The 26,405-nt window shown below is 40.8% G+C and overlaps 1 protein-coding gene across 1 annotated transcript in view; it reads right to left on the bottom strand.

Annotated features, from left to right (window-relative positions):
• The window catches only part of slco3a1a (solute carrier organic anion transporter family member 3A1a), a 74,903-nt gene that overhangs the window by 12,168 nt on the left and 36,330 nt on the right, over positions 1–26,405 (bottom strand). The window contains exons 3-6 of the mRNA XM_083894224.1: positions 2,742–2,840; positions 2,382–2,654; positions 289–453; positions 2–200 (exon numbers count right to left, since the gene is read on the bottom strand). Of these exons, the coding sequence (XP_083750350.1) occupies positions 2–200; positions 289–453; positions 2,382–2,654; positions 2,742–2,840 (736 nt within the window). The remainder of the gene's footprint in view (position 1; positions 201–288; positions 454–2,381; positions 2,655–2,741; positions 2,841–26,405) is intronic.

Raw genomic sequence — 26,405 nt, forward strand, 5'->3', positions numbered from 1 at the left:
CTGGTTGCCATATGTAACTGTCACTCCTGCGACGGGACCCGTGTCACAGCCCAGGAAGAGGAAGGAGATGTAACAGGCAGTGGAGATCAGGTTGACCAACATGGCCATGCGAATTGCTCCCAGAGCCGACAGGTTCAGCTTCTTCACCAGCAGACCACCCATGAAAATCCCCAAACAGGCACAGGGAATAGCTGTCATACCTTAAAGAAGAAAGGTACACATAGCATGTGTTATACTGCTGTATTGAAGTGTAGAGTGAGACACTGCAGGTTCACTGTGAATGCGGACCTAATAGCTGGTTTGCTGAGGTGGTGGTGAGGTTGAACTGCTGCTCCAGGTATTTCCCCAGAAAGGCAGCAAAGCCAGCCACAACGGCAATCTCCATACAGGCAGCCAGGATGATGCAAGTGAACACTGGGTTTGACAGCAGGTGCTTGGTCACCTTGGGAATCACTGGGGAGACAGTAAGATGTACCATGAGAAATTTCTTTGGATAAAATGCGGATGTTTAAAACCACTTTGATTTATTTTTTTTAAACTTTAGATTTTTATAAAACATCTGAGCTGTTTCTTTTGTATCGTGATGTATTTTCGAGTAAATGTTCATAATTGAATATTTAAAGCAACAGCAGAGGTTCTGGTTCTGGCTCTGGTGTCATTCTGGAGTCTGGAGTTCTGGTGAACCAACCTGTGTTCACATACATTTAAAAGGAACCAAATCGGGAGGACATTAATCCGCGTTACCCTGGTGGAAGCAAACGCAAGACTGGCAAAATCTCAATACTTCCAGTATCATGACTTCTTAAATGAGCTCATCTAGGACTACACTAAAGCCTGCAGGCTCACCTTTAAGTTGCTGACAGCAGGAAGCACTGTTGGTGAGCTCAAATTTCTACAAAGCCATTAAAAGCATCCTGTGTCTCAGTGTGACAATGTAGTATGGCAGCTGCTGGTGGTGGTGAGAACAGCACAGGGGATTCTGGGATGCCGTCTACCAGATCTGGACTCAGTTTACGCTGCCTGAGTACATATTTAGTTATTGTGGAATAGATGCATCGCATTTCATTTAGAGCTTGTTACATTTTTGTTGCACTTTTACAACACTGGGTCTTGGTGGTAGTCAAAATAGCAGGCTTGTTGCAGTGGGCACAGACAGGTTGTATTCCCTCCACAACACCACTGCCTGAAACAGAGTATTGTATTTATACATGAACAGTATACATTACATACATTATACCCTTGTGTTGTGTTCTGGTCAAATTTGACTGATTTAAAAAAAAAAAAAAAAATTCTCTAAAAAAATATAGTTAATTTGATCAGACTGAGCTAAAATCCCATGTATTTGTCCACAAAGAGGATATCAACAGACAATTAAATTCCAGGAAAGGTGTAATGTTCCTGAATGTGGGGTGTGGATGTAAGCGGGGGTATGTATGTTTTTCTTTTAGTATGATAAGTAAGACCATAGGCTAAGTCATTTACATTTAGGGCATTTAGCAGATGCTTTAGTTCAAAGCAACTTACAATCAGCAGACAGTATTGTCTGCCTTGAAAACATTTCTACCCAGAGGACTTGGTCCACCACCCTATCTATTCCTTCAGGTTATGTACTACTACATAAAAAGCATATTTATACATGTTAATTAATTGCTTTTTTTTTCAGAATGACACCAGCAAGGAGAGAGCCGTGATACAGTGTGCAGGATGTGATTGATATCATCCAAACTGGAGAGAGTGAAGTTGAGATTGAACTTCATCTCATCACATCGAGCCAAAAACAAACAAACACACCATGCCTCGTGACAGGTGTTGCAGGCCTGAAAAAATATTTCATTGGTCCCAAAACTGATTTTTCTGGTCATCAGGCAAAGAAAGCCCAGCAACACAGACAGTGACATCATGAAGCCCCTCTGAATGCTCAGTTTACGAGAGATGTGCACACCTGCTATTGGATGTACGCAAGGACCAAGTTGCACATGAAGACAGGGAGAGATATACATTTATGGAACGAAGTAAGCAATCGACCCTGCAAATGAACCCTTAGTTGTTCTGAATTGTTGTTCAGACAAAGTGAGTACAAATACAGAAATTCTGCTCCCACCAAAGCCCAACTTTGCAAATTTACAACATTTCTCTAAAAACCTACATAAACATTTTTTTCCCAAAAACTCTTTGATTTCTGCATCAAATGCCTCCTATCTGAAATGTCAAATATTTTTTTTTAGGTTTTTCTTAATTTGGGTCTTACAGGGTTAACTACACTATGATTACTATTATTAGCAGTTTCTATAGTTTTATTCATATCACTTATTGTTTCTACTGTTTTTTTATTTGTATTTCTGTACAAATTCCCCTAAACACATTAAAGCCTGCGTGCTCACCTTTAAGTTGCTGACAGCAGGTGGCGCTGTTGGTGAGCTCATGGCTGTGTACAATTCCATTGCTGTTTTTTGGAGTTTCATACTCTGGACTGAGAGAGGGAGGAAGCATCACCTGCTCACTGTCTACTCCCTCCTCTCGCTCCGTAGTTGGCAGTGACTGAGGGAAACCAAACATCAGGAGAGCAGAGCAGAAGAGTAAGACACCACACAGGAGGAAGCCTGCCCACCAGGCCCCGATCCACCGCGGGTCGTCTGGAGTGATGCTTAAATTACCTGTGGAGACGCACAGCTGAAGTCAATATAGCTCACGCATGGAGAAAAATAAGAAATAGTGCATCACTGAAGGAATATTAAATTTACTGGTGTCAATGAAGACAGCATCCACATAGAATTTAGTGCAGACAGAGCCAAGGATGAAGCCACAGGCAGGGCCAAACACCAGGGTGGAAAAGAGGATTCCTGCAACATGACAAAAATACCAATTTTAATGTTCAGAAATCAGAAATATATTCAGAGACAGAAACCAATATAACTACTGAGTTACAACAGCCATCCATATTATACTACCATACATGAAAGTGATATTGTGTGTTTTTTTGTACCAATACATACAGTCACCGACCACTTTATTAGGTACCCCTATTCAACTACTCTTTAACATTAATATCAGCAGACAATCCCATGGCAGCAGCAATTAAACATTGTGAAGATGAGGTGCTGAATTTCAGGCACCAGAATGAGAAAGTAAGATAAGTGTAAAGTGTCAACTGCTCATCTCCTGGGACTTTTAATTAACAGCAGGGACAACATATATATTAGATCTTTGCTACACCATGTCAATTGACTTCTGCTACAACCCAATGTCCCCCCCCCGAAAAAAAGTTTCTTTAAGATTTTGGGAATAACTTTTACAGATATCATCGTATCACACTCAAAATTACTGACAGCACTCAAAACACATGGTAGATGATGCATGTACAATACGATGACGAATCGTTAAACGGCGTTGCCATGGTAACGATGGAAAGTCGGATTTTTGTGACAAAAAAGCAAACTGTTATAACTTTGCGAATCCTGGTCCGATCTGAACCAAACTTGCTCAGATTTATGACAGGCCGGCCCTTAAGACATCTATATGAAAATAATCAATTTCAAATACAGCGCCCCCTGGTGACAGCAGACAGAACTACATTTACAGTTTTTCATGGTGCTCAAACAGGGATTGCTGTATCCACCTGAAACTTAAAATGTGAGACCAGAGACCCTCCTTGACCATGTCTATATGAAAATATTTAATTTCGAAAACAGCGCCTCCTGGTGACAGCAGACACAATCACATTTGATATTTGAAGGAACATGTCGTAGAGCTTTTGTGCTATCACCTTCAAACTTGTTGAGGTCACTGTGGACCAGTTGAGGATTGAAAGTTATCAAAGGTTTTTTAAAATGCTAATTCTGATTAGCAAATCCTGTTCCAATCTGAACCAAACTTCCTTGGATTGATGACAGTCCGACCCTGAAGAAGTCTATATGAAAATATTAAATTTAATAAAACAGCGCCCCCTCACACTTCTTTATGCTGCTATAACAGGGATTTTTGTATCCACTTAATACGTGATATGTGATACCACAGACCCGCCTGAACATATCAGCAAAAGACGACCTCCCGACAGGAAGTGGAACCGCCGAAACAGGAAATGGAATGTAACCTGGCCGTACATTGACCGATCTCCACGCAACATGATATGTGACCCGCCACGGACCAAAAGGCAACAAGTCGGCCGAGCGCAAAACGAGAAAAACAGGAAAACGTTTTTTTTTTTTTAAATTAGGGATTTTCGTTTGTTTCAAAATTACACAAGTTGAAGTTTTGAAGAAGCCACTACATGCTTCAAATCACAGTATTGTGGGTCTTAAAACCATAAACTTTGTGTTTGAATTAAGGTTGTTTTATCGCTGTGAATCGCTCCTAGTTTGGGTGTGGCGATCTCACATTCAAGAGCCTTTTGTTGTTTTTTCAGCCAATCAGCTGACGATCACGGAGAATACACATGGCTAATTATACGGAGAGAGAGAGAGGAGGGAGGGGGAGAGGGAGAGAGAGTGTGTCGAATGTCCAGCGTATGTGGCAGTGTGTGTGTGTGCAGTGCGAAATTAAAGCGTGATTATCATCAAAGCAGTCATCCTCAAAGCTTTGTTTGACAAAGGAAGACAAAGAGAGTAGGACAATAAGAGCTGTGGCTGAGCAGCTTCTTCACGGAAAAGGACAGCGAAAGTACAGAGACTGCTGGTGTGTGGACTGTTAGCATTTTAAGCTAGCGATCTTTATGCTAACGTGTTAGCAGACTTCATCGTCACAAAAACAACAAACAGATGATTATTCCGCGGCTGAAAGAGAGCAGGACACACACGGTAGTTGTCTGAGATGATGACGTGACGCCAGCACCGCGATATCTCCTATCGAATTGGACTTTTGGAGGCGAACAGACGTAAAACTGCAACGAAAAGGAAGCAAGCCCTGACCTCTTATGATCGGAGGCACTGAAGTTCTTATGGGGTGAGTTTTCCTTAACGTTGTTAATCGATGTTATGTTAGTGTTCATTAAAAGTCACATACAGACGCACATAGGGACGCTGTCTTTTAATAATCCACTGTGCGTTTCATAACGCCGTTTGGCTACATTGTTATTAGCTCGCTAGCTCGGTACTGTATTATTACAATGAGAATGATGCGCACATCGAAACTTTTGTTCGGTCAGATGAGCGTATTATAAGCCGTAAGGAGAGCATGTCACGGCCCTCTTTGAGATTTTGTACACCCGCAGGTTCAGTTTGATAATTCAAATGCTTTGAGACGAAACTCCCGTGTTCGAAACCTAACATTGCATTGAATGATGTGTGAATGCCACACCTTTGCATGCATGAATCACACATGATTAACACAATGTGTGATGAACGTGTTAATTACACGTGCAATTCATGCACATAAAGGTGTGGCATTCACACATAATTCAAGCAATACTACTGATCAATCTATACTGATTCAGTGATTAAATGCCTTTTAACATGAACCACGATCTGAAACAAGTTTTTTTTTTTTTTTTTCAGAATTCTGGGCATAAGGATTGGCATGTGAAGTTGCTGCCAACCCATGTGTCCAAGGCCTCAGTGTGGCGTCAATACATGAGGTCGGCTAAGGATCTTGGTATGTGTATAAATTGATTTCTATACAATAGCCAAATGCTTATATAGACTGCAATATGTAATGTGTAAAATGTGATTTTTTTTGGAAAAATAAAATAATTATTTTCATTGTGGTTCTTGCTGTCAACAGGTAGTGGAACACAGCTCTGCTGAAAGTCGCGTCAATATTCCGCAGCTTGTTGGAAGGGCAGATGGCAGAGTGATAGTAAAGACCATCGACTGGCAGACACATCTGAGTCCCTACTTTCAAAAGCTCCCACAGATCAAGAGTTATCAGAACTTTAGGTATTTATATTCAAAATTCTGCATTTTATGAATAAAAAAATCACGAATGTATATAATAGTGTTCCATGTGAACAGTGAGCCATGTTTTAAATATCCTGTTGTGTGCTTCTATTCTGTCACAGCTTTGATGCCAACAGACCAGGTGTGGTGCTTGCTCAAACTCACAGTGATGCAGAGCCTATCGAGTTTCAGCTACTGCGCAACCCAGGAGTTCTGCCCCCTGTTGACAGTCTTCCCATCCGGCCTTTCTGTTCTGATGAGGCAAAATACTTCACATGCCCAGCACCAAAGGTTACAGCACAGAAGAGTAAGCAGAAGAGGGTGCGTTTGTGATGTCATCATTTAGTCCGCATATCAACTGTGATGGACAGAGTGGGTACAGCCACATTGTGGGGGAGGAACTGGTATTGAAGATGATAATATAGTCCATGGTCTGGAAAATATTCCTTCACACACTTTATATTTTATTTTATTTCTTTATTTTAGTTCTATGCACCATATATCTGGAACAAACTCCCAGAAAACTGTAGGTCTTCTGAAACTCTCACCTCTTTTAAATCAAGAGTGAAGACTTTTCTGTTTGCCGCTGCATTTCAGTAATTTCCAATACTGCACTGTAATCTCTATTCCTTATATATACTCTTGATTTTATTTTTTATCTTTTTATTTTATTTGTATCTATTTTATTTTTTAATCTTAATCTTTAAATTTTACCTGCTTGTTTTTATTTTGATGTTATATCTGATTTTATAAATGTCTCTTTTCTATGCTTTTTAATGCTTTATGTAAAGCACTTTGAATTACCTTGTTGTTGAAATGTGCTATACAAATAAACTTGCCTTGCCTTACATTGACATGAACTACATTAATTCCTTTTTTTTTTTTCAAACTGCTACACTGTTACTGTCCTGTGGGCTAATAGACATCAGATGTCACTGACAGCTAGACTGGGTGGGGGGTTGTGACCATGTTAATGTCATGCAAATGAGCAGCTATTGGCCTGGCTCCTCAAGAGGGTTGAAATCTTTCAGGCTGAATTTCTCCCTAAAGCAGTTTGAGGAGTGTCTACATTCAAATGACCACATCTTCTTCAAAAATGATCAGATGGACATGGGTTTGACATTGTTGGAAAGCTTAGATATCACACTTTCGGAATCTGTAAATAACTCCAAATGTCCCGAAGTAGACATGTGAACCCTTTTGCCATGGCTGGACACATATGTGAGTCAAGGGAACTTCCCTGAACACATTTACGGACACGCCTTTGACCAACAGGAAGTCAACCATTTTAAACACGCGATCTCTAATTGCCATACATCGCACGATCCCCTCGAACGGGAGACCGAGTGACTCGCTCTGGCGCTGTTTATTGCGCACGTCACAATGGCGTCGCAACCCGACATGCATGGGGACGCCAATGAAAATAACTGTATGTAATAGTTGTCTTTTTATAATTTGCACATCACAGTTTTTCATGAATGCAGAGTAAAGAGCTCTGTAGGCAGATACACTGACCAAAAATATAAACCCAATACTTTTGTTTTGCTCCCATTTCTCATGAACTGAAGTCAGAGATCTAAAACATTTTCTCTATACACAAAATCACAATTTCTATCAAATATTGTTCACAAATTTGTCTAAATCTGTGTTAGTGAGCACTACCTTTGCCGAGAAAATCTATCCCACCTCACAGGTGTGCAGGGTTCCCCCCAGTGCATTATCAGCCTGGCGGGCTGCCAGGATTTACTTGCCCTCCTGGGCAATTACAAGTAAATCTTTATTTTAAACAGATTTTTTTTATACACCACAGACTTTTCTAAACCGGGGAACAAGTGCGCTGCACCCCCATGTAATCAGCGAGCGTCCACTTGTCCAGGTGCCAATTGAAGATCACACTATGAAGTGCGTCATAATTACGGAGACATTGTTCTTGTCAATAAAGATGTTATATTTAGGGATGAAACACAGTGTGTACACACCTATTAAATGCTGGAAAGTCTCTCTGCGCAAAAGCAAAACTTGGCTGTATACAACGCAGATTATGAAATCCCAGTGACATTCACTTCACACCAGAGAACATTCTCTCTCTTTGAGCAGTTAACTAAAGAGATCAGCTCATCTGATGCATCTGTTATTTCCTCAATTGCAAAAGTCTTCTACGCAAAGATTGATACCACAGAGTGAAAACGATGAAAAGCGCTCTGCTCTTGAAGCCTGGTTTATACACACCGTAGTGTGGCTTATACTTGCCGTAGTGTGCAGGGCGGGCACCAAATAAGACGTCATATCTAGTGTCTCTCCGGGCGTGAGAGCTCCAAAAAGTGGCGCGGCGCTAGGGCGCACACCTCTGACTTTTTGTAACTTCCTCCGTTGAGGCGCATTGGCAGCTCTTCATTTGCAATGGAAGACTGGCCGAGCAGGTCCCCTTGTACACACATTTGTGGCTCTTCTGTACGAGAGCACTGAGACAGTTAAATTGTCTTATATTCATGGGAGGAGATTGTTACAACATTACAAAAAGACGATGGCTTTTGCCGTAGGACGTGAAAAAAAAGAGGGATTGCTTTGTGATGGGCAAAAGGCAAGCCCATAGAAAGAGTGGTGACCCAGGGGGAAAAGCCCTCCCGGTGATTATGGTGGTAGTGGGATGTTTGTCCCAATACGTGAAACACAGAGATATGGACAGTCATTTTGCGACCAATGTAAGCGATATGCGTAAAGTTGTAGTTTACTACTGTTGCTAGGCAGCGGATATTTAACCGGCAGTACAAGTTGAATATTTAGGTCACGTGCCGTCTGCGGAGCCCCGCACCACAGAGTCACGCGCGAGTATAAAACAAGGCTTAAGAGTCTGTCACCACGTTTTACTAAGATCTACTCGGATCCCCTACAATTCATCGCGACTGTACTTAATCCTCGTCATAGAGATCATCATTTGCATGATAAAACGCGTAGAGAAATTATCCAGTCTGTGCTGGATACTGAGAGCCCACTTGGAGACAGAGAAGCTCAGAGCGCAGGAGCAGCGAATGGCACAGGAGAGGGAGAACAGTGCAGGGGGGGTGCGCAGGAAAACAAGTGAGTATCAAAGCTGGTTGGGTGTACTGCCAAATAGTCTTAAACACCATTGGAGATGGCTTATGGTAGAGAAATTAACATTAAATTCAGAGTGGCGATGCCCACTGTTACCACGTGCTAGTGTAAGATGGTGCCCGTGCTCAGATCCTGACCATCAGCTCTCACCTCTCACGGGCTGTGCCAGAGAGAGGAGAGGAACTGTCGTTTTAACAGATCAAAGGAGATCTTCCGCTTCACCACTGATAAGAGGGGCAGAGACTCTATACACACAAAGAAACGCACAGTTGAAATAGGGATTGTGTTGGATAACACAGTTGAACTGGAGTGAGTCCAGTGGAACTGCAGTTTTAAAGGTTGACAGTTGAACATAATCTTCTATTCTCCCGATGCGTTTGCGCTCTGTGCGGGGCAGCGGCGATCAGATAAACAGTGCAAGAGTAAACAGTGGTCACACGCAGAGCTTTAAAGTGATAGTTCGGAATTTTGGACATAAGACCTATTTTCCAAATCAATTTTAACAGCAGACTATCGATGTACATATCTGTGTTGATAGGATAATATTTGAAACAAAACTAACCTCGCATCGCATGAGTTTTTGAGGGACTACTTTCCCAGCACTATACTTCCGGCAGCGGAATCAGTCCGCCGCTGCCGGAAGTATGACGCGCTGCTGCTGCTGAAACATAAACCCTTCAAATTGCAAGGTTGGTTTTATTTCAAACATTCTATCAACACAGATATGTACATCGATAGTCTGCCGTTACAATTGATTTGCCCCGGGTGCACTGTGGAGTTGGCATGAGTGTTTCTAATGCCATGCTAGCAGGTACCATTGACTTGCGCTAGCCATAGCACCAGCGAACTCGGCAACTAGAAGAACTGAATGAAATTTCTTGAAAACGTCTCCAGACGTCTCCATCACACCGGCTGAGTTGGAAAATAGGTCTTATGTCCAAAATTCCGAACGATCACTTTAAACAGTTGAACAGAAAAAACTCTGTGCTAAACAGATAAATCACCTGCGTGATAGTTCTGAGTTGACACAGGTTAAAAACGTTGCAGATTACAGGCTGTACAGTTACAGCCTTATCATAACATGCACACGGTAAATCAAAACATATATAAACAATAAACACACAATGACGTTATCGGGTGTGCACTACCCGTTTCTATATAACAATCACTAAATATGCGCTAAATTTGTAACATTTATTTTATTTTATTTTTAAATCTAATTTTGTTGTTATGGCTGGGACTGTGTGTACTGACATCACTAAAGTCAAGGCATTGCAATTATAGAGGGTGCCCCTCATCTGGTGCAGGCCTTCTCTCTCCTGCATTGTGCACCGCTGTAAGCGGATCATTCGTATCCAACGCAGAATGGATCATTTCTCTATGCGCAGTTATATCTCCACATCCATATATGACACATACATAATGATCTTTGTGACGAGGATCGAGTACAGTTGCGATGAAATACAGGGGATCCGAGGAGAGTAAAACGTATTGACAGATTCTCAAGAGCGCATATTCATAGTTTTTACTCTGTGGTCTCATTCTTTCTTTAGAAGACGCTTTAGCGCTGTAATTAAGGGAATAACAGATGCATCAGATGAGCTGATCTCTTTAGTTAACTGCTCAAAGGGAGAGAGAGAGAAGAGAGTGTTGCAGGGAGTTCATAGTTTTGCTTTTGCGCAAAGAGACTTTCCAGCATTTAATAGGTGCTGTTCCACCGTGTACTCACATCTTGTTGGAATCTTGTGGTGTTTCAAACTGATCTTGGACAGACTATAAGCAGGTATAGACAGGCGTGTGCTGGCCATAGTTTTTGCCAGCACGCGTCATCACGACATCTTTCGGTAGATACCGGGGGAAAAATAGGGCGTCTTTAAGTCGTCCTGCCTAAAAGTAGGGGATCTAATTTCTCATTATTTTCAGTACAAGGCCCAAGGACGCCCGGACGCCCTGCTGGCTAAAAGCCTGATCGGCCCCCTTCCCAAGAAGAGCCCGCCCACCTGCCTCAATGACTATAGGTCAGTAGCACTCATTCCTATCATTACAAGTGCTTTGAGAGAGTGGTGCTGACCCACATTCAGAGCAGTATATATCTTCTTCCGGGGGGCTGGTGGGCGGCGACGCGGTTTTCACCACGGAATCCCGACCACACCAAGTGACAACCTCCGCACATGCATATACATGGATGCGCGAATGCACAGACATACAGATACACACACAGACAAACTCTGGTTCATGATAGAACCAATATAAACTGATACAGCCGTTATAAACAAGATCACCTTTTCTATATGTGGTTGTTAACAAATTCTAATGGTACTGTACTTATACAAATGCATATCAGTGTTATTAATGTTGTAATGTTATCATTATTTCCTTTGTGTGTTATGCTACTAATTTCTATCTAGTGTCTCTCTCTCCCTCTCCCCCTCTCCCTCTCCCTCTCCCTCTCTCCCTCTCTCCCTCCCTCCCCCTCTCTCCCTCCCTCCCTCCCTCTCTCTTTCTCTCCCTCTTTCTCCCCATCTCTCTCACACCTCCCTTGTCTGTCTACCCACCCTCACCCTCACCCCCATGTCCGGCCCGGTCCTCCCACACAACCTAATAAATATATAAATCAATAAAAAAAATACATAGAAAACAAGCAGGACGGGCATTACAGCTCCGTAATTACTCGCCCTGCAAACAGTAGAATCTGTTCAACACCAACAGACATGCAGTCAACCATAGTGCATGCCCAAGGTACTGGACAGGACAGGTTAAAAAAATAAAAAATAAAAAAATAACTTTCCGTGACATCACGGCTGACCCAGATTACCACTACTGCACATGTGTGTCAAGGACAGAGAGGCAGACGCCTGGAAGGTGCCGCAGCAGTTTTGAGAGAGAAAACAATGTTTAAAAAAAACAACGACATTTCGACTACTAAATTAGTTTAATCGTGAATAGTCGACTAATCGTGTAAACCCTACTGTTCACACTTCTACCCTCAGACCAGAGGTACAGTTGCGTGAAATGCAGGACCACCAGACTCAGGAACTCACTCCAAAAGACCTGGAAAACCATGGAAAACAACGACAGAATAATTATTTTCCTGGTGAAGAAAATCCCCATCACAACAGTTGGTCAGATCAAAAACACTCTCCAGAAGGTAGGTGTATGTGTTTCAAAGTCAACAATCAAAAGAAGACTTCACCAGAGTGAATACAGAGGGTTCACCACAAGATGTAAACCATTGGTGGGCCTCAAAAACAGGAAGACAAGATTAGAATGTGCCAAACAACACCTAAAAAAGCTGTTATAATTCTGGAAAAACATCCTATGGATATATGAGACCAAGATCAACTTGTACCACAGTGATGGGAAGAGAAGAGTGTGGAGAAGGAAAGGAATTGCTCATGATCCAACACATACCACCCCATCAGTGAAGCATGGTGGTGGTAGTGTCATGGCGTGGGCATATATGGCTGCCAATGGAACTGGTTCCCTTGTATTTATCGATGAGGCTGACAAAAGCAGCAGGATGAATTCTGAAGTGTTTCAAGAAATATTATCTGCTCATATTCAGCCAAATGCTTCAGAACTCATTGGACGGTGCTTTACAGTGCAAATGGACAATGACCCAAAGCATACTGCAAAAGCAACCAAAAAGTTTTTTCAGGCAAATAAGTGGAATGTTATGCAATGGCCAAGTCAATCACCTGACCTGAATCTGATTGAGCATGCATTTCACTTGCTGAAGACCAAACTGCCCCAAGAACAAGCAGAAACTGCAGAACATTGCAGTAGAGGCCTGGCAGAGCATCACTCTGGCGAACATACTGCTGCTACTAAAGACCCACTGTGTCACCGAAGACAAGCTACTCATCAATGGTTTCAACCTTATCAGCTTCATAGGTCACAACAAACATGGCATTGCCTGCTATGCCATAAAGGGAATAAACGCAAGAGCCCTTTAGCAATCTCCAGCCAACTCTATTCCATTCTCCATTCTCTATTGAATGGTGCAGCGTGGAAGCTCTGGGCACCACCTTCTGCAACATCAATAAACCATCACCTGCTGTGTTGGATATATCCTTCCTCCCCACCATCCCTGTGAACACATTTGTGTGCTGTGATTTTAACTGCAGAAACATAAAATGGGGGTACTCGAACACTGACAGAAATGGCTCTGTTGCTAGCGACTGGGCAGAAAGCAACAACCTTCATCTGTTTTTTCACAACAAAGACCCCCGAAACTTTTATTCTGGCAGACCAGGCACCTGGACATGCCCTGATCTGTCCTTTGTCTCCAACAACATCAGCAGACGCTGCAACAGAATGGTCCTACAAAAGTTCCATAGATCTGGTCACTCGCCCATCATCATCTTCAGTGACATCAAGCTATCGATCTCCAGCCTCAACAGAAGAAGTTGGAAAAGTTCTCGGAACTTACGAGGAAATTAACATCAGGCCTACCTGACCCATCATCCAATGTGAATGGAGCTTTTAATGCCTACTGCATCCTGCTCAACAAGGCTGCCAAGCTTTCCATCCCGAGAGGGACCCACATGTACCTAGCTGGGATAAGACTGTGAGAAACTTTACAAGGACTACCTGAATTCCACCAATAGTGACCAACGCATTCTCTGTGGTGACCAACTGCTGGACCTTCTCGGGTGGAAGAGAAGGGTTAGATGGGAGGAGGAAGTTAACATCAATGTCACACATTCTAGTCGTAAGGCCTGGAATACAATCAACTGGTTAACTGGGCGATGTTGCCCAGCTAAACCATGCCCCATTGCAGCAAATGCAATAGCCTCTGTATTTGCTGATAATGGCAGATGGAAAGACCGCTCACCTGAGGCAAAAGCCTTCACCAGAGAAGTAGTGGCAGATACCAGGAAACTCACCAGGACAGTTCAGTGCAGCCCCCTTTCCCAGCCTATTTCGTCAGAAGAAATTGTTGCTAGCCATCAGTGACTTCTTCCTGTTAAAAGGGAGTTTTTTTTCTCTCCACTGATGCCTATTGGTTGCTCATGTATGTTGTGACAAAAAAAATCAATTGAATTGAAAGGTTTAGACCAGCGGTCCCCAACCACCGGGCTGCGGACCAGTACCAGTCCGTGGGTCATTTTCTACCGGGCCGCACAGAAAGAATAAATAACTTGAATAAAATAACCTTATTTCCGTTTTATTTATTATCGGGGTCTGAACAATGTTTTATTTTGAAAAATGACCGGATTCCCTCCGTTACATCCGTCTATGACTCACTCTTGACGCATCCCGAGGGAGATCGCTGGCCAGAGTGTTTGCAGAGAGAGCCGCTGCAGAGATTTCTCTCAGAAAAGAAGTCCCCGCTGGCAGAACATTTCAGTGACAAGGAGTGAGTCGCAAAACTCGCTTACTTGTGCGACGTATTCAGCCTACACAAAAATAAGTAAATGAACTAATGGCCAAGACCGCAGACTTCACTCACTCGCACTCGTTACTCTCTCTCTCCCACCCGCTCCATCGCCCGCGCTCTCGGCGCATAATGATTTTGATGAACAACAAACAAATGCTGAGTGCTGATCAATAGTTTTGTGCAAGCAAATTAAGGTCCCGACTCTTGTCCGAAATATGACAGGCTTCACTTAGCAATTGGAACAAATATATAAACATTAATGAAACGTTTACAGCTGTTTTGTGTATCTTATTTTGAAGGAACGTTTAAGCGTTACCATAGCGACCAGAGAGCGTTAGGGGGCCGGTCCGTGAAAATATTTCCTGACATTAAACCGGTCCGTGGAGCAAAACAGGTTGGGGACCGCTGGTTTAGACCACAGAAAAAGAGATTAATATAGAGCCAAGGTAAACTATGTGGAGGGACAATTTTAATACCAACCAACACAGGTAGGAGGTCCCCCACAATGTAACTTAAAACATTTTGGTTCAAAACATCCAAGCCCAGCTTTAGAAGTTAAAAAAAAACATTTTCAATTCAAACACAAAAGCTCAAGGCAATTAAATATCCGGACATTTATTTCTGGCTCACACTGTACAAATACGACTCCTCCTCCTCTGTTAATTCTGCTCAAGTTGCCTCACTAATCCCTAGGTTAAGTAAGAGCAGAGGGACACAGTGATGTCGGAGGCCAACAGCTTGTTCCACATTCATGGAGGCCAGAATAAAACTGACACCCTGCTTCACACCTCCAGGGCCTTAATATAAATTTGTGTCAGCAGATTGATAGCAAGCAGGAACTAAAACAGTTCAGGGACAATGGAACAACATAACGCCTGTACCTAATAAACTTTTAAGACTAAGGGATTTACAGAGCTTTCAAATAGGGTTGTGCCTATGATTGGCTGACCGACACAAACTAATCCTAGTCTAATCCTAGTCTCTTCTACAGTGGTATGCAAAAGTTTAGGCACCCCTGTACATTTTCATGATTTTCCTTTATAAATCAGTGGTTGTTTGGATAAGAAACTTCAGTTAAATATCATATAGGAGACAAACTATTAATTGCTTAAATAATTCTTGCACACTTTCTGTAAATCATATAAACTACTGAAACAAATTATTGTGTCATCATGGCATGGTGCCAAATGCATTTATAAATTAGTCATATAACATGATTTTATAGGTTAATTTAACCTCAGTCAGATCCACAACTTCTCACATTAATTAATTGGTCACCAGCGACCGAACGTTTCATAAAATCGCACACGCATTGATCTCCAGCAGCTTCACATCCAAACTCCTGTTTCAGAGAATTTTGCGAGCTCACCACCCTCTTCAAATGTATAATTCACTCACACAAGTTCCCCCTGATTGAATCCCATCCGTCATGAATCTCTGCTATTTCTTTTGGGGTTCTGAAGATGGAAGTTGCTTATCGTTGTGACCGTGTCCCCATCAGCTGGAGGGAATCGCACGTCGAATGCAGCTTGAGAGACTTTTCCCGAAGTTGTAGGCCTATGTTTTCATTTAAACATGTTTTCATATTAATTACCCAAAAGGCAATCAGAATATGATAATAATTATTATTAATCTTACCTATTTCAGCCATGCACGGTCATATTGACTGCAGGAAATTTCGTGCCACACTACAATTATTTTCCCCGCAGTTTGTCTAACCTTCCATTCACACGCTTATTGTCATCAACACAGAACATGGTGTTATACTGAAACGACAAAGTCAGTGTCCATTCACCAATACGCAAGCACATACTTATTTTGCATTAGCATACTACTACTTTGCAGCTAACCCGGCGAACCTGTTTTCAAAGGTTAGGCTAGCGAGGCTACAATTAGCATTAGCGTAGGGCTTACATAATACAAACACTGTGTAACCTCATTAGGCACAACGCAAATGTCTTAATTTTCGATAAGATTAGTGTAGCTCACTGTTTTGTGACAACAGCTAGCGTGTTTGTATTTCTAAGTGTTTGTATAATGTTAGCCTTTAGGTTCCTTATCACACATTACCATAACTGAAAAATCTTCTTCAGCTCCCACTATAGGAATACATACTTCCTACGGACACTACACTGTATAATTACATACTTACATCAGCATCTGTGTTGTCAACAAGAGATTCAAACTAAATAAAGTATAATGACATAATATTTGGACATTTTTTGTCCATTTTAAGTGGTTTTCTGATTGATGAAAATTAAAGTGTCCTACAAAACAAAAAAGATAAATAAAGCACGTTAGATGCAGTGGATGAGTTTAAATAGCTGGGGTCAACCAACAAAAACAAGGCAATCAGAGATGGAAGACTTCACCCCATTCACGCATTCAAGCCTCTGGTAGCCTCTGTTGGTCATATTGGCAAGTGCAAGTGCTGGTCATATTGGCAAGTGCAAGTGTGGAAGCACAAACAAACAAACAGACAGATAGACAGACAGAACAACTAAAAACAATACTCCCGTGGGGTGGTGACAATGGACAGTGCACAAGAGGGGTCAAAAAGAGAGTACAGGCAGGGTGGAGTAGGTGGAGACAAGTGTCAGGTCTACAAGACAGTAGTGATCTGTTTATTTGTGGCCAGCCATGGCAAAACCGGTCACAAGTCTATCGTGGGACATTTTGAGTTATTTACAGATTCTGAAAGTGTGATTTCTAAGCTTTCTAACAATGTTCAACAAATGCAAATCGGATAATAATTGAAAAGGTATGGCCATTTGAATGTAGGCACTCCTCAAACTGCTGTAGGGAGACTTTTAGCCTCAAAGATTTACACCTTCTGGGAGCCAAGAGACAGAATCATCACATTTACATAGCACAACCCCCTCCTGGTCTAAGCTGTCAGTGAACACACACCTCTCTGTATGAGCTATTTCTCACTACAGGAACTAGAGCACAGATACTATTTTTTGTGAGCTACACTACATGTAAAATAAATGAAAACTGGAAATAATAACCTCTTAAGATTTGAAATGAGTTAACTTGAAAAATATATGGGGGGTAGGGGTTATAATGTCTTGTCCTTACACTCGTGTAGTCATATTTGGATCAGTTTTTGTTATTTCATAAAAATTAAAAACAAAATATACTATATACTTAACAGAGAATGATCAAAGATAGATACATATTTCTAATAACTATCAAATGAAATACATTTAAGTGGCTCTGTGGTGTGGTGTGGATGGATCAGTCCGTTACTCAATGAGCTGATGATGTACTAACTCTCAGCTAGTTGCTAAATCATTAGCATCACAGTCAATACTTCATACACAAAGCTGTGTCATTCACACATGATTAATAATAGCACATCAGCATATGTTTGGAGCTAGTGAATAACACTGCAGCCACATAACATTCTAAAACGCACAGTTGATTATTAAAAGACAGAAGATGTTTTCATCCCTGTATGCGACTTCCAATGAACACTAACTTTACGAATTAATGAAAACTCACCCCATAAAAAGTTTGGGGTGCTAGTGTCAAGTCATCATCTCAGACAACTACTGTGTCTGTTCCAAGGTGTCCAGTTATTGTCATGTCCTGCTCTCTTTCACCTCATTTTGAAAAAAAATGAGGGTGAAAATGAAACTCCCTCATTTTGAAAAAACAACATTTTTTTCATCTTGTACTCGTTTTGCGCTGGACTGACTTGTGCACGCTTCAGCCATGGTGGGCCACATTTAGGCAATTAAAAAAAAGTAACACAAGTCAGCATTCCCAAGTGCCAATTAGACTAATACATTATTTAATTTCTGCTCCATTTCTATTTCATAGAACCAACTTGAAATCTGAACTAATATTAGTTAGAATTAGTTAAAAAATCACCAATTACCTTGACGTTATGGTAGCTTAAAAATATGTTGTGTGTGTGTGTGCCTGTAATCCTCTAACTTCTCTGCCTATTGGCTACTTTAACCTGATAAGTGACTTAGTCTTTGAGTCCAATTAACCTTGTGTCATTCTGTCCAACTATTCCAGGAAGCAGTAAAAGCCATCATTAACCTAAATAATATCAGTATTGGTTTGCTCTATCAGGAGACTGTCTGTTTTTTTCCTGTATGTTTCTGTATGTTTCTGTATGTCAAACAGATTCAAATAGTGCATTTGTCTTTTTAATATTAATAATAATTCCACCCTGGACAGACTGCCTATGCCTATGTAATTTATCCAATGATTTATTTATGTTCCCAGGCTTGCTAAAATTTGCTAAATTGCCCTTCATTTATCAGTTTATGATGTGTACGTGAATAATAAGATGGAAGATATTAACTTGTGATTAATTAAAAAAAAAAAAAAATACTTTGATGTCTTCCTAGTATGAAGACATCAAAGTATGATGAAGTATGATTTTTTTTTTTTTCGTTTACTCACTTCTGTTATTATTATGACTTCCGTTTACCTGTCTGACAATTATAATATTTATTATCATTATTATTAACCCTCAGGAATCCCTTTTAAAAAGTCCCTAAAGTGTTCTTCATGGCAGAAAACAGCCCCTTGCCAAAAACTGCTGTAAAATTATTATATGTTAATATTTTTCCCACTTTAAATGAGTCAATCTTTTAAAGCTACTTCAGCCTGAAATATACATATCAAATATTAATAATATTTTTAGAAATTTTAACCCTTTAAAGGCCAGTTTGTTTTCACAACTCCACTGTTTTCTTATTAATAAAAACAAAAAACAACAATAACTTCCATAAAATACATTTCAAGAGGAATTTGATTATACTCACTATTGGGCCTTGAGATGGGTCAATGATTACCAGAAACATTTATTTTGAAGCACTGTTATTTTTTTTGCAGTGTCAGATTTTTCCAAAAAATCCCTAAAGTGTTCTTCGTGGCAGAAAACAGCCCCTTCCCAAAAGCTGCTATAAAACATTGTCTATTAATATTTTTTTACCACTTTAAATTGTCAGTCTTTTAAAGCTACTTCAGCCTGACATATACATGTCAAATATTAATAATATTTTTGAAATTTTCACTTTGTTTTCACAACTCCACTGTTTTTTTTGAAAAACAACAATAACATCCGTAAAATACATTTCAAGGAGAATTTGATAATAAGTATTATTAGGCCCTGGGATGGGTCATTAATTACCAGAAACATTTATTTTGAAGCACTGTTATTTTTTTTGCAGTGTCAGATTTTTCCCAAAAATCCCTAAAGTGTTCTTCGTGGCAGAAAACAGCCCCTTCCCAAAAGCTGCTATAAAACATTGTCTATTCATATTTTTTTCCACTGTCAGTCTTTTACAGCTACTTCAGCCTAATAATATTTTTGAAATTTTAACCCTGTAAGACCCACGGTTGTAAAATTACAACGTTAACTTTAGCCATCCCTAAAAACTATCTGTTATATTTTATCTGGTTTTTTACTACATGTACATAGTCATTGGGTCTTATTGTTCAGTCTAACAATGTTAGTGGATGTTACATTTGTTTATAAGTTCCATTTTATGGCCATGAACACACACAACTTTTCAAGATTTCCTCCGAACAAAATCTCTTTGTTTCATTGGACTGGATTCATCAGATTAAAGTAAGTAAAATGTCTCTTATATTTTTTTTGGATGTTATTATAATGTGTAGAGCATGTACATATTTAGTTATTGTGGAATAGATGCATCAAATTTCATTTAGAGCTTGTTACATATTTGTTGTAATTTTACAACACTGGGTCTTGGTGGTAGCAAAAATAGCAGGCGTGTTTCAATGGACACAAACAGGTGATATTCACTCCACTACATCACTGCCTGAAACAGAGTATTTTCTTTATACATGAACAGTATACATTACATACATTATACCCTTGTGTTGTGTTCTGGTCAAATTTTACTGATTTAAAAGTTTTATGTCTAAAAAAATATATATTTAATTTGATCAGACTGAGCTAAAATCCCATGTCTTTGTCCACAAAGAGGATATCAACAGACAATTCAGTTCTGGGAAAGGTGTAAATGTTCCTGAATGTGGGGTGTGGATGTAAGTGGGGGTTTGCATGTTGTTCTTTTAGTATGATAAGTAGAGACCATAGGCTCAGACAATTACATTTACATTTAGGGCATTTAGCAGATGCTTTAGTCCAAAGCGACTTACAATCAGCAGACAGTATTGTCTGCCTTGACAACATTTCTACCCAGAGGACTTGGTCCACCACCCTATCTATTACTTCAGGTTATGTACTACTATATACAAAGCATATTTATACATGTTAATTCATTGCTTTTTTTTTCCAGAATGCCACCAGCAAGGAGAGAGCCATGATACAGTGTGCAGGATGTGATTGATATCATCCAAACTGGAGAGAGTGAAGTTGAGATGGAACTCAATGACACTGATGAGAGTGATGAAGACTCAGATGAAGATGTCTGTCAACAAGTGGACAACGAAAACCAACCACCCATGGACTGTCCAGCTGATCATTATGTCGACATCAAGCCAAAAACACATAAAATCATCATGCACAGTGACAGGTGTCGCTGGCCGAAAAAATATTTCATCAGTCCCAACACTGATTTTTCTGGTCTGGATATGATCTTAAGGCAAAGAGAGCTCAGCAACACAGACAGTGACATCATGAAGCCTCTGAATGCTCAGAAGAGACCATCCAAGAGATGTGCACACCTGCCATTGGACGTACGCAAGGACATGAAGACAGGGAGAGGATGCTGCAATAAAGGATTCACCAACACACAATGCAGCAAGTGTGATGTTCACCTTTGCTTTTCAGAGGTCAAGAACTGTTTTTAAGACTTTCACTAACAATGAAAGTTTGTCATGAAAAGAAAAAAGGAATGAAGAAGTTGCTAGAAAAAGCTAGAGTTTTATCCTGTTTATTTATTTATGTATTTTTTTTAATAAATGATTTCATAAAAATATGACTAATGTGTAATTATTTTTAAATGTTATATACATATATGCAGCTATAAGTAAGCAATCAAACTTGCAAATGAACTTAGTTGTTGTGAATTGTTGTTCAGACAAAGTGAGTACAAAGACAGAAATTCTGCTACCACCAAAGCCCAACGTTGTAAAATTACAACGTTTCTGTAAAAACTTACATAAACATTTTTTTTCCAAAAACTCTTTGATATCTGCATCTAAGGCCTCCTACAACAACATCTGAAAGGTCAAATAATTTTTTTTTTAGGTTTTTCTTAATTTGGGTCTTACAGGGTTAACCCTTTACAGGTCACTTTGTTTTCACAACTCCACTCTTTTTATTGAAAAACAACGAAAAACAACAATAACTTCCGTAAAATAAATTTCAAGGAGAATTTGATAATTATTATTAGGCCCTGGGATGAGTCAATGATTAGCAGAAACATTGATTTTGATGCATTGTTATTTTTTTTGCAATGTCAGATTTTTTTTAGAAAAACTGTCTAATTCGATCCTAGCAGCAGCAAATATCAACTACCCAAAAACTGCTGTAATATTATATATTTATATTTTTTTCCATTTTAAATTAGTCTAAAACCCCCCAAAAACCATACAACTACAGTAATTTCCTATCATTTCCAGTTACAATCATAACATATTTCAAGGAATATTTGGTTATTATTATTAGTATTAGGCCCTGAGATATGTCAGTGATTGGTAGAAACATTGATTTTGATGCATTGTTAGTTTTTTGTGGTGGCAGATCCAATTTAATAATCTCATCTTGTGATATATGATGGATTTTGAATCGGTCTCCTGCTACAAGCGAAATGTTTTTTTCCCTGCTAAATAAGTATTACCATATTTTGTTTTAAGATAAATAAACAAACAATAATAAGTTGAACCCGAAAAAAACATTTATTTTGCAAAGAAGGACACTGAATGATGAACATTGAATATGAAACATGGGGCAGTTAGGTGTGTTGTTGGAGATGGGAGAAAGGACAAGATAGAGATGGCGAGTGAGTCAGTGACTGAGTGACTGACTGAGTGACTGACTGACTGACTGACTGCAGCATGTGTGAGAGTCCAGCTCAGGTGGAGCAGAGACTCCAAAAGGCTTTGGTCTTTGCACGTAAACTCCCTACATTTGCAGCAGGTGCTGCCAACTCTTGTCTTTCTATCAGTGCAAAAATGACACAGCCTCCTGTCCTCACATTTACTCATGAGAAAAGGACCTGCAGCAGCAGCACCCTGCAGGTATGCAACCATTCCTGCAGCAGCCGATGAGCAGGGAAGCCACCCTCTCCTCTTGATGTGTGGGGGGTCACCAGCATCTCTCCCACCACAGCATAAAGGTGTTATACAGCCAAACATCAACCAGGTTGTGGAAAGGGCCATTTGCTACCTATTTATTCTCCTCCTGCAGGGGTTGGTGCCGACAACCTAACAAAAGAAAAACAACAACACTTAAAACAACAATATAAAAAAATGTATCCAAGTATTCTTTCTCATGATACATATATTATTTATGTTATGCCAAATAAGGACATTTGCACAACTGACATATATTTTAGACAAGAACATAAGAGTAACAATAAGTAAATGTGTGAGTAACTGATGCGTAATGGCACGTACCTGATCAAGGCTATTGTCACCTTTTGCATCTGTTGTAATATTTCCTTTCTCTGAACCTTTCCTTTTCTTTTTACACTTATTTGTGGAGTAGCACATTCTTGCCTCCTCTGGGGATGGAAGAGACCATTGTGTGTCTTCATAAAAGCATCATCCACCTCCACTTCACTCTCATCTTCAGATCAGTCTTCAGATGAGTTGGAGTTGGACAACAGCTGGTCTGTTTCTACTTCTGAGGCCTCATCCATGTCGGCCTCTGAATCCTCAGAGTTCATGATCATATCCAAAGCCTCCTGTGTGGTGTAAAGTAGGGCTGAACGATTATGGAAAATAATCTAATTGCGATTTTTCGTGCCAATATTGCGATTGCGATGCGATTATTTTTTAAGATTAAGATTAAGAAATTTAATTCTGCAGTGAGTTAGTGAACACAGCACACAGTGAGGTGGAGAACATGCTAACCCAGCGCAGTGAGCTGCCATGCCAGTGAGCGGCGCTCAGGGAGCAGTGAGGGGGTTAGGTGCCTTAGGTGCTCAACAGCACTTCAGCTGCGGACTGGTCGGGGATTGAACCGGCTACCTTCCGGTCTCGAACTCGAAGCCCTAACCACTAGGCCATTATTAAACAAAGACAAGCAATACATCATAAGTATGGCCAATACTATATTACATTAAAAATAAACTGTTCTTTCCTGGAAGACAGACCTCTGTTATGATGACATGAGGTGATGCATGAATAGATGATTTTTATTTAACTACTTCAATCACAATAGCATATTTGGAACTTACAAACATCTGAACATAAAGTGCTGAGAAGGAACCCTGGTGTTAAAATGAAAGTCAGTCACACAAAGTGCAGATTGCATATATATATATGTATATACATACACACATATTTATAAAAATATGTGGCTTTAACAACATTCAGTTTTTTTACATCTGTGAACTGCTAGACAGTCATTAAATAAAATAATAATAATAATAATAATAAATAAATAAAATACACACAACCCGTTTTGAAGTGCGATCATATGGCGTGACTAGGGATGGGAATTTCAGACTTTTTTTTTTTTTTTTTTTACAGCAGCAGCAACCACAGCAATGCGGGGAAACTAACTAACACTAACACTGTTTACACCACTTCATGTAAGAAGACAGCTGAGCAAACTCCCCGCTGGTAAGGCTGCAGGCCCTGACGGTGTCAGTCCACGTGTCCTCAAAGCCTGCGCTGGACAGCTCTGTGGAGTGCTTCACCATGTCTTCAACATGAGTCTGAGTCTCCAGAAGGTCCCTGTGATATGGAAGACGTCCTGCCTCGTTCCTGTGCCAAAGACGCAGCAGCCCACTGCTTTCTCTGACTACCGACCGGTGGCACTGACGTCACATATCATGAAGACTCTGGAGAGACTCGTGCTGGAGCAGCTCAGGCCTATGGTCAGGTCGCATCTGGATCCCCTCCAGTTCGCCTATCAGCCCCGGATAGGAGTTGAGGATGCCCTCATCTACCTGCTGAATCGTGCCTACGCCCACCTGGACAAGCCGGGGAGCACTGTGAGGGTCACATTCTTTGACTTCTCCAGTGCTTTCAATACCATCAGGCCTGCCCTGCTGGGTGACAAGCTGACGACGATGCTGGTGGACCCTCCCCTTGTGTCCTGGATTGTTGACTACCTCACTGGCAGACCACAGTACGTGCGCTTGCGGCACTGTGTGTCAGATGTATTGGTCAGCAACACTGGGGCCCCACAAGGGACTGTCCTCTCTCCTTTCCTCTTCACCCTTTACACCACGGACTTCAGCTACATGACAGAGTCTTGTCACCTTCAGAAGTTTTCTGATGACTCTGCTGTGGTTGGATGTATCACTAAGGGTGAGGAGGCTGAGTACAGGGCTGTGGTGGACAACTTTGTCACATGGTGTGAGCTGAACCACCTGCAGCTCAACACAACTAAAACCAAAGAGCTGGTGGTGGATCTGAGGAGGAAGAGGACACCAGTGACCCCACTTTCCATCCAGGGGCATAATGTGGACACTGTTGAACACTATAAATACCTGGGAGTGTTCATTGACAATAAACTGGACTGGACTAAGAACACTGAAGTCCTTTACAAGAAGGGACAGAGCCGCCTCTATTTTCTGAGGAGGCTCCGCTCCTTTAACATCTGCCGGACAATGCTGAGGATGTTCTATGAGTCTGTGGTGGCCAGTGCTGTTCTGTTTGCTGTTGTGTGCTGGGGCAGCAGACTGAAAGTAGCAGATGCCAACAGACTCAATAAGCTGCTCAGGAAGGCCAGTGACGTTGTGGGGATGGAGCTGGACACTTTGACAGCAGTGTCAGACAGAAGGATGCTGTCAAAGGTGAGGGCAATACTACAGCATGACTCTCACCCTCTCCACAACGCTCTGGTCAAACAGAGGAGCACCTTCAGCCAGAGACTGATTGCTCCTAAATGCACCACAGAGCGCCACAGGAAGTCATTTCTGCCTGTGGCCATAAATCTTTACAACTCCTCCCTCTGATGATCAGACTCTGTATAAATAAATATACAAACAAACAAACAACAGACAAACTATAATTACCCATTCTCATCTAACTTCTTTCATTTGTTTATACATACATTCTCTGTATATTGTATATATTTCCAGATTGTCTACATTGTTTATTGTATTGTTTATTTTATTTCATTTAGCTTACTGTCTATTTTCACTGTCTTATTTTATTTTATTTTATTTTTATCTTGTTTTATTTTATTTTATTTTATTTTATTTACATATTTTATTTTATTTATTTTATTTACATCTGTATATCTAGCTCTTGTTTCCGCATGCTGTATTTCTTCTTCTTACTTTGCACAGAGCATCTGGAACAAAAACAATTTCCCCACGGGGATTAATAAAGTATTCTGATTCTGATTCTGATTCTGATTATACAGTGTACTACGTCGTTTTAGGCTCAAAAACGGTCCATTATTGAACATCAAAACAGCGATAATAAAAATGAGGGTTAAAAAAAAAGCGGAGCAGAGAGAAACTCTCCGCTGGCACAGGTGTGTCTCACAGGTGTGTCTCCAGACGACTCAGGTTTTTGAACCTGCGCTTGTTGTGTCCACCAGAGTGCAGGATCTTGACTGGGTGAGATGCCGTCTTCAATCGTGTAGACGGCTTATTGTTGTGTCCACCCCCGTTCTTAACATTAGCGCAAGCTCTTTCGCACTACACACGAGCACACACACACGCTTGGACACGCACAGTCACTGAACAGCTGTTCGGACAGCGGCCGAAGCTCCATAGTCACCTTACCGACCCGCCCTCACCTATTCCATTCTCAAAAACGGGCCGTGACTCGTCCTCCGCAACGCGCGCATGTGAGAGCGCAGGGAGCAGAGTGATCAGAGTGCAGCGTCTGTGGTTAGACGATCTCGTTCGATTATATCACATGTTTTACACGCGCATGTCACGTGAACAGCGTATAATCGCAGCCTT

This window comes from Microchirus variegatus (assembly GCF_963457635.1).
Source record: "Microchirus variegatus genome assembly, chromosome: 8".
In the NCBI taxonomy this organism is placed as follows: domain Eukaryota; kingdom Metazoa; phylum Chordata; class Actinopteri; order Pleuronectiformes; family Soleidae; genus Microchirus; species Microchirus variegatus.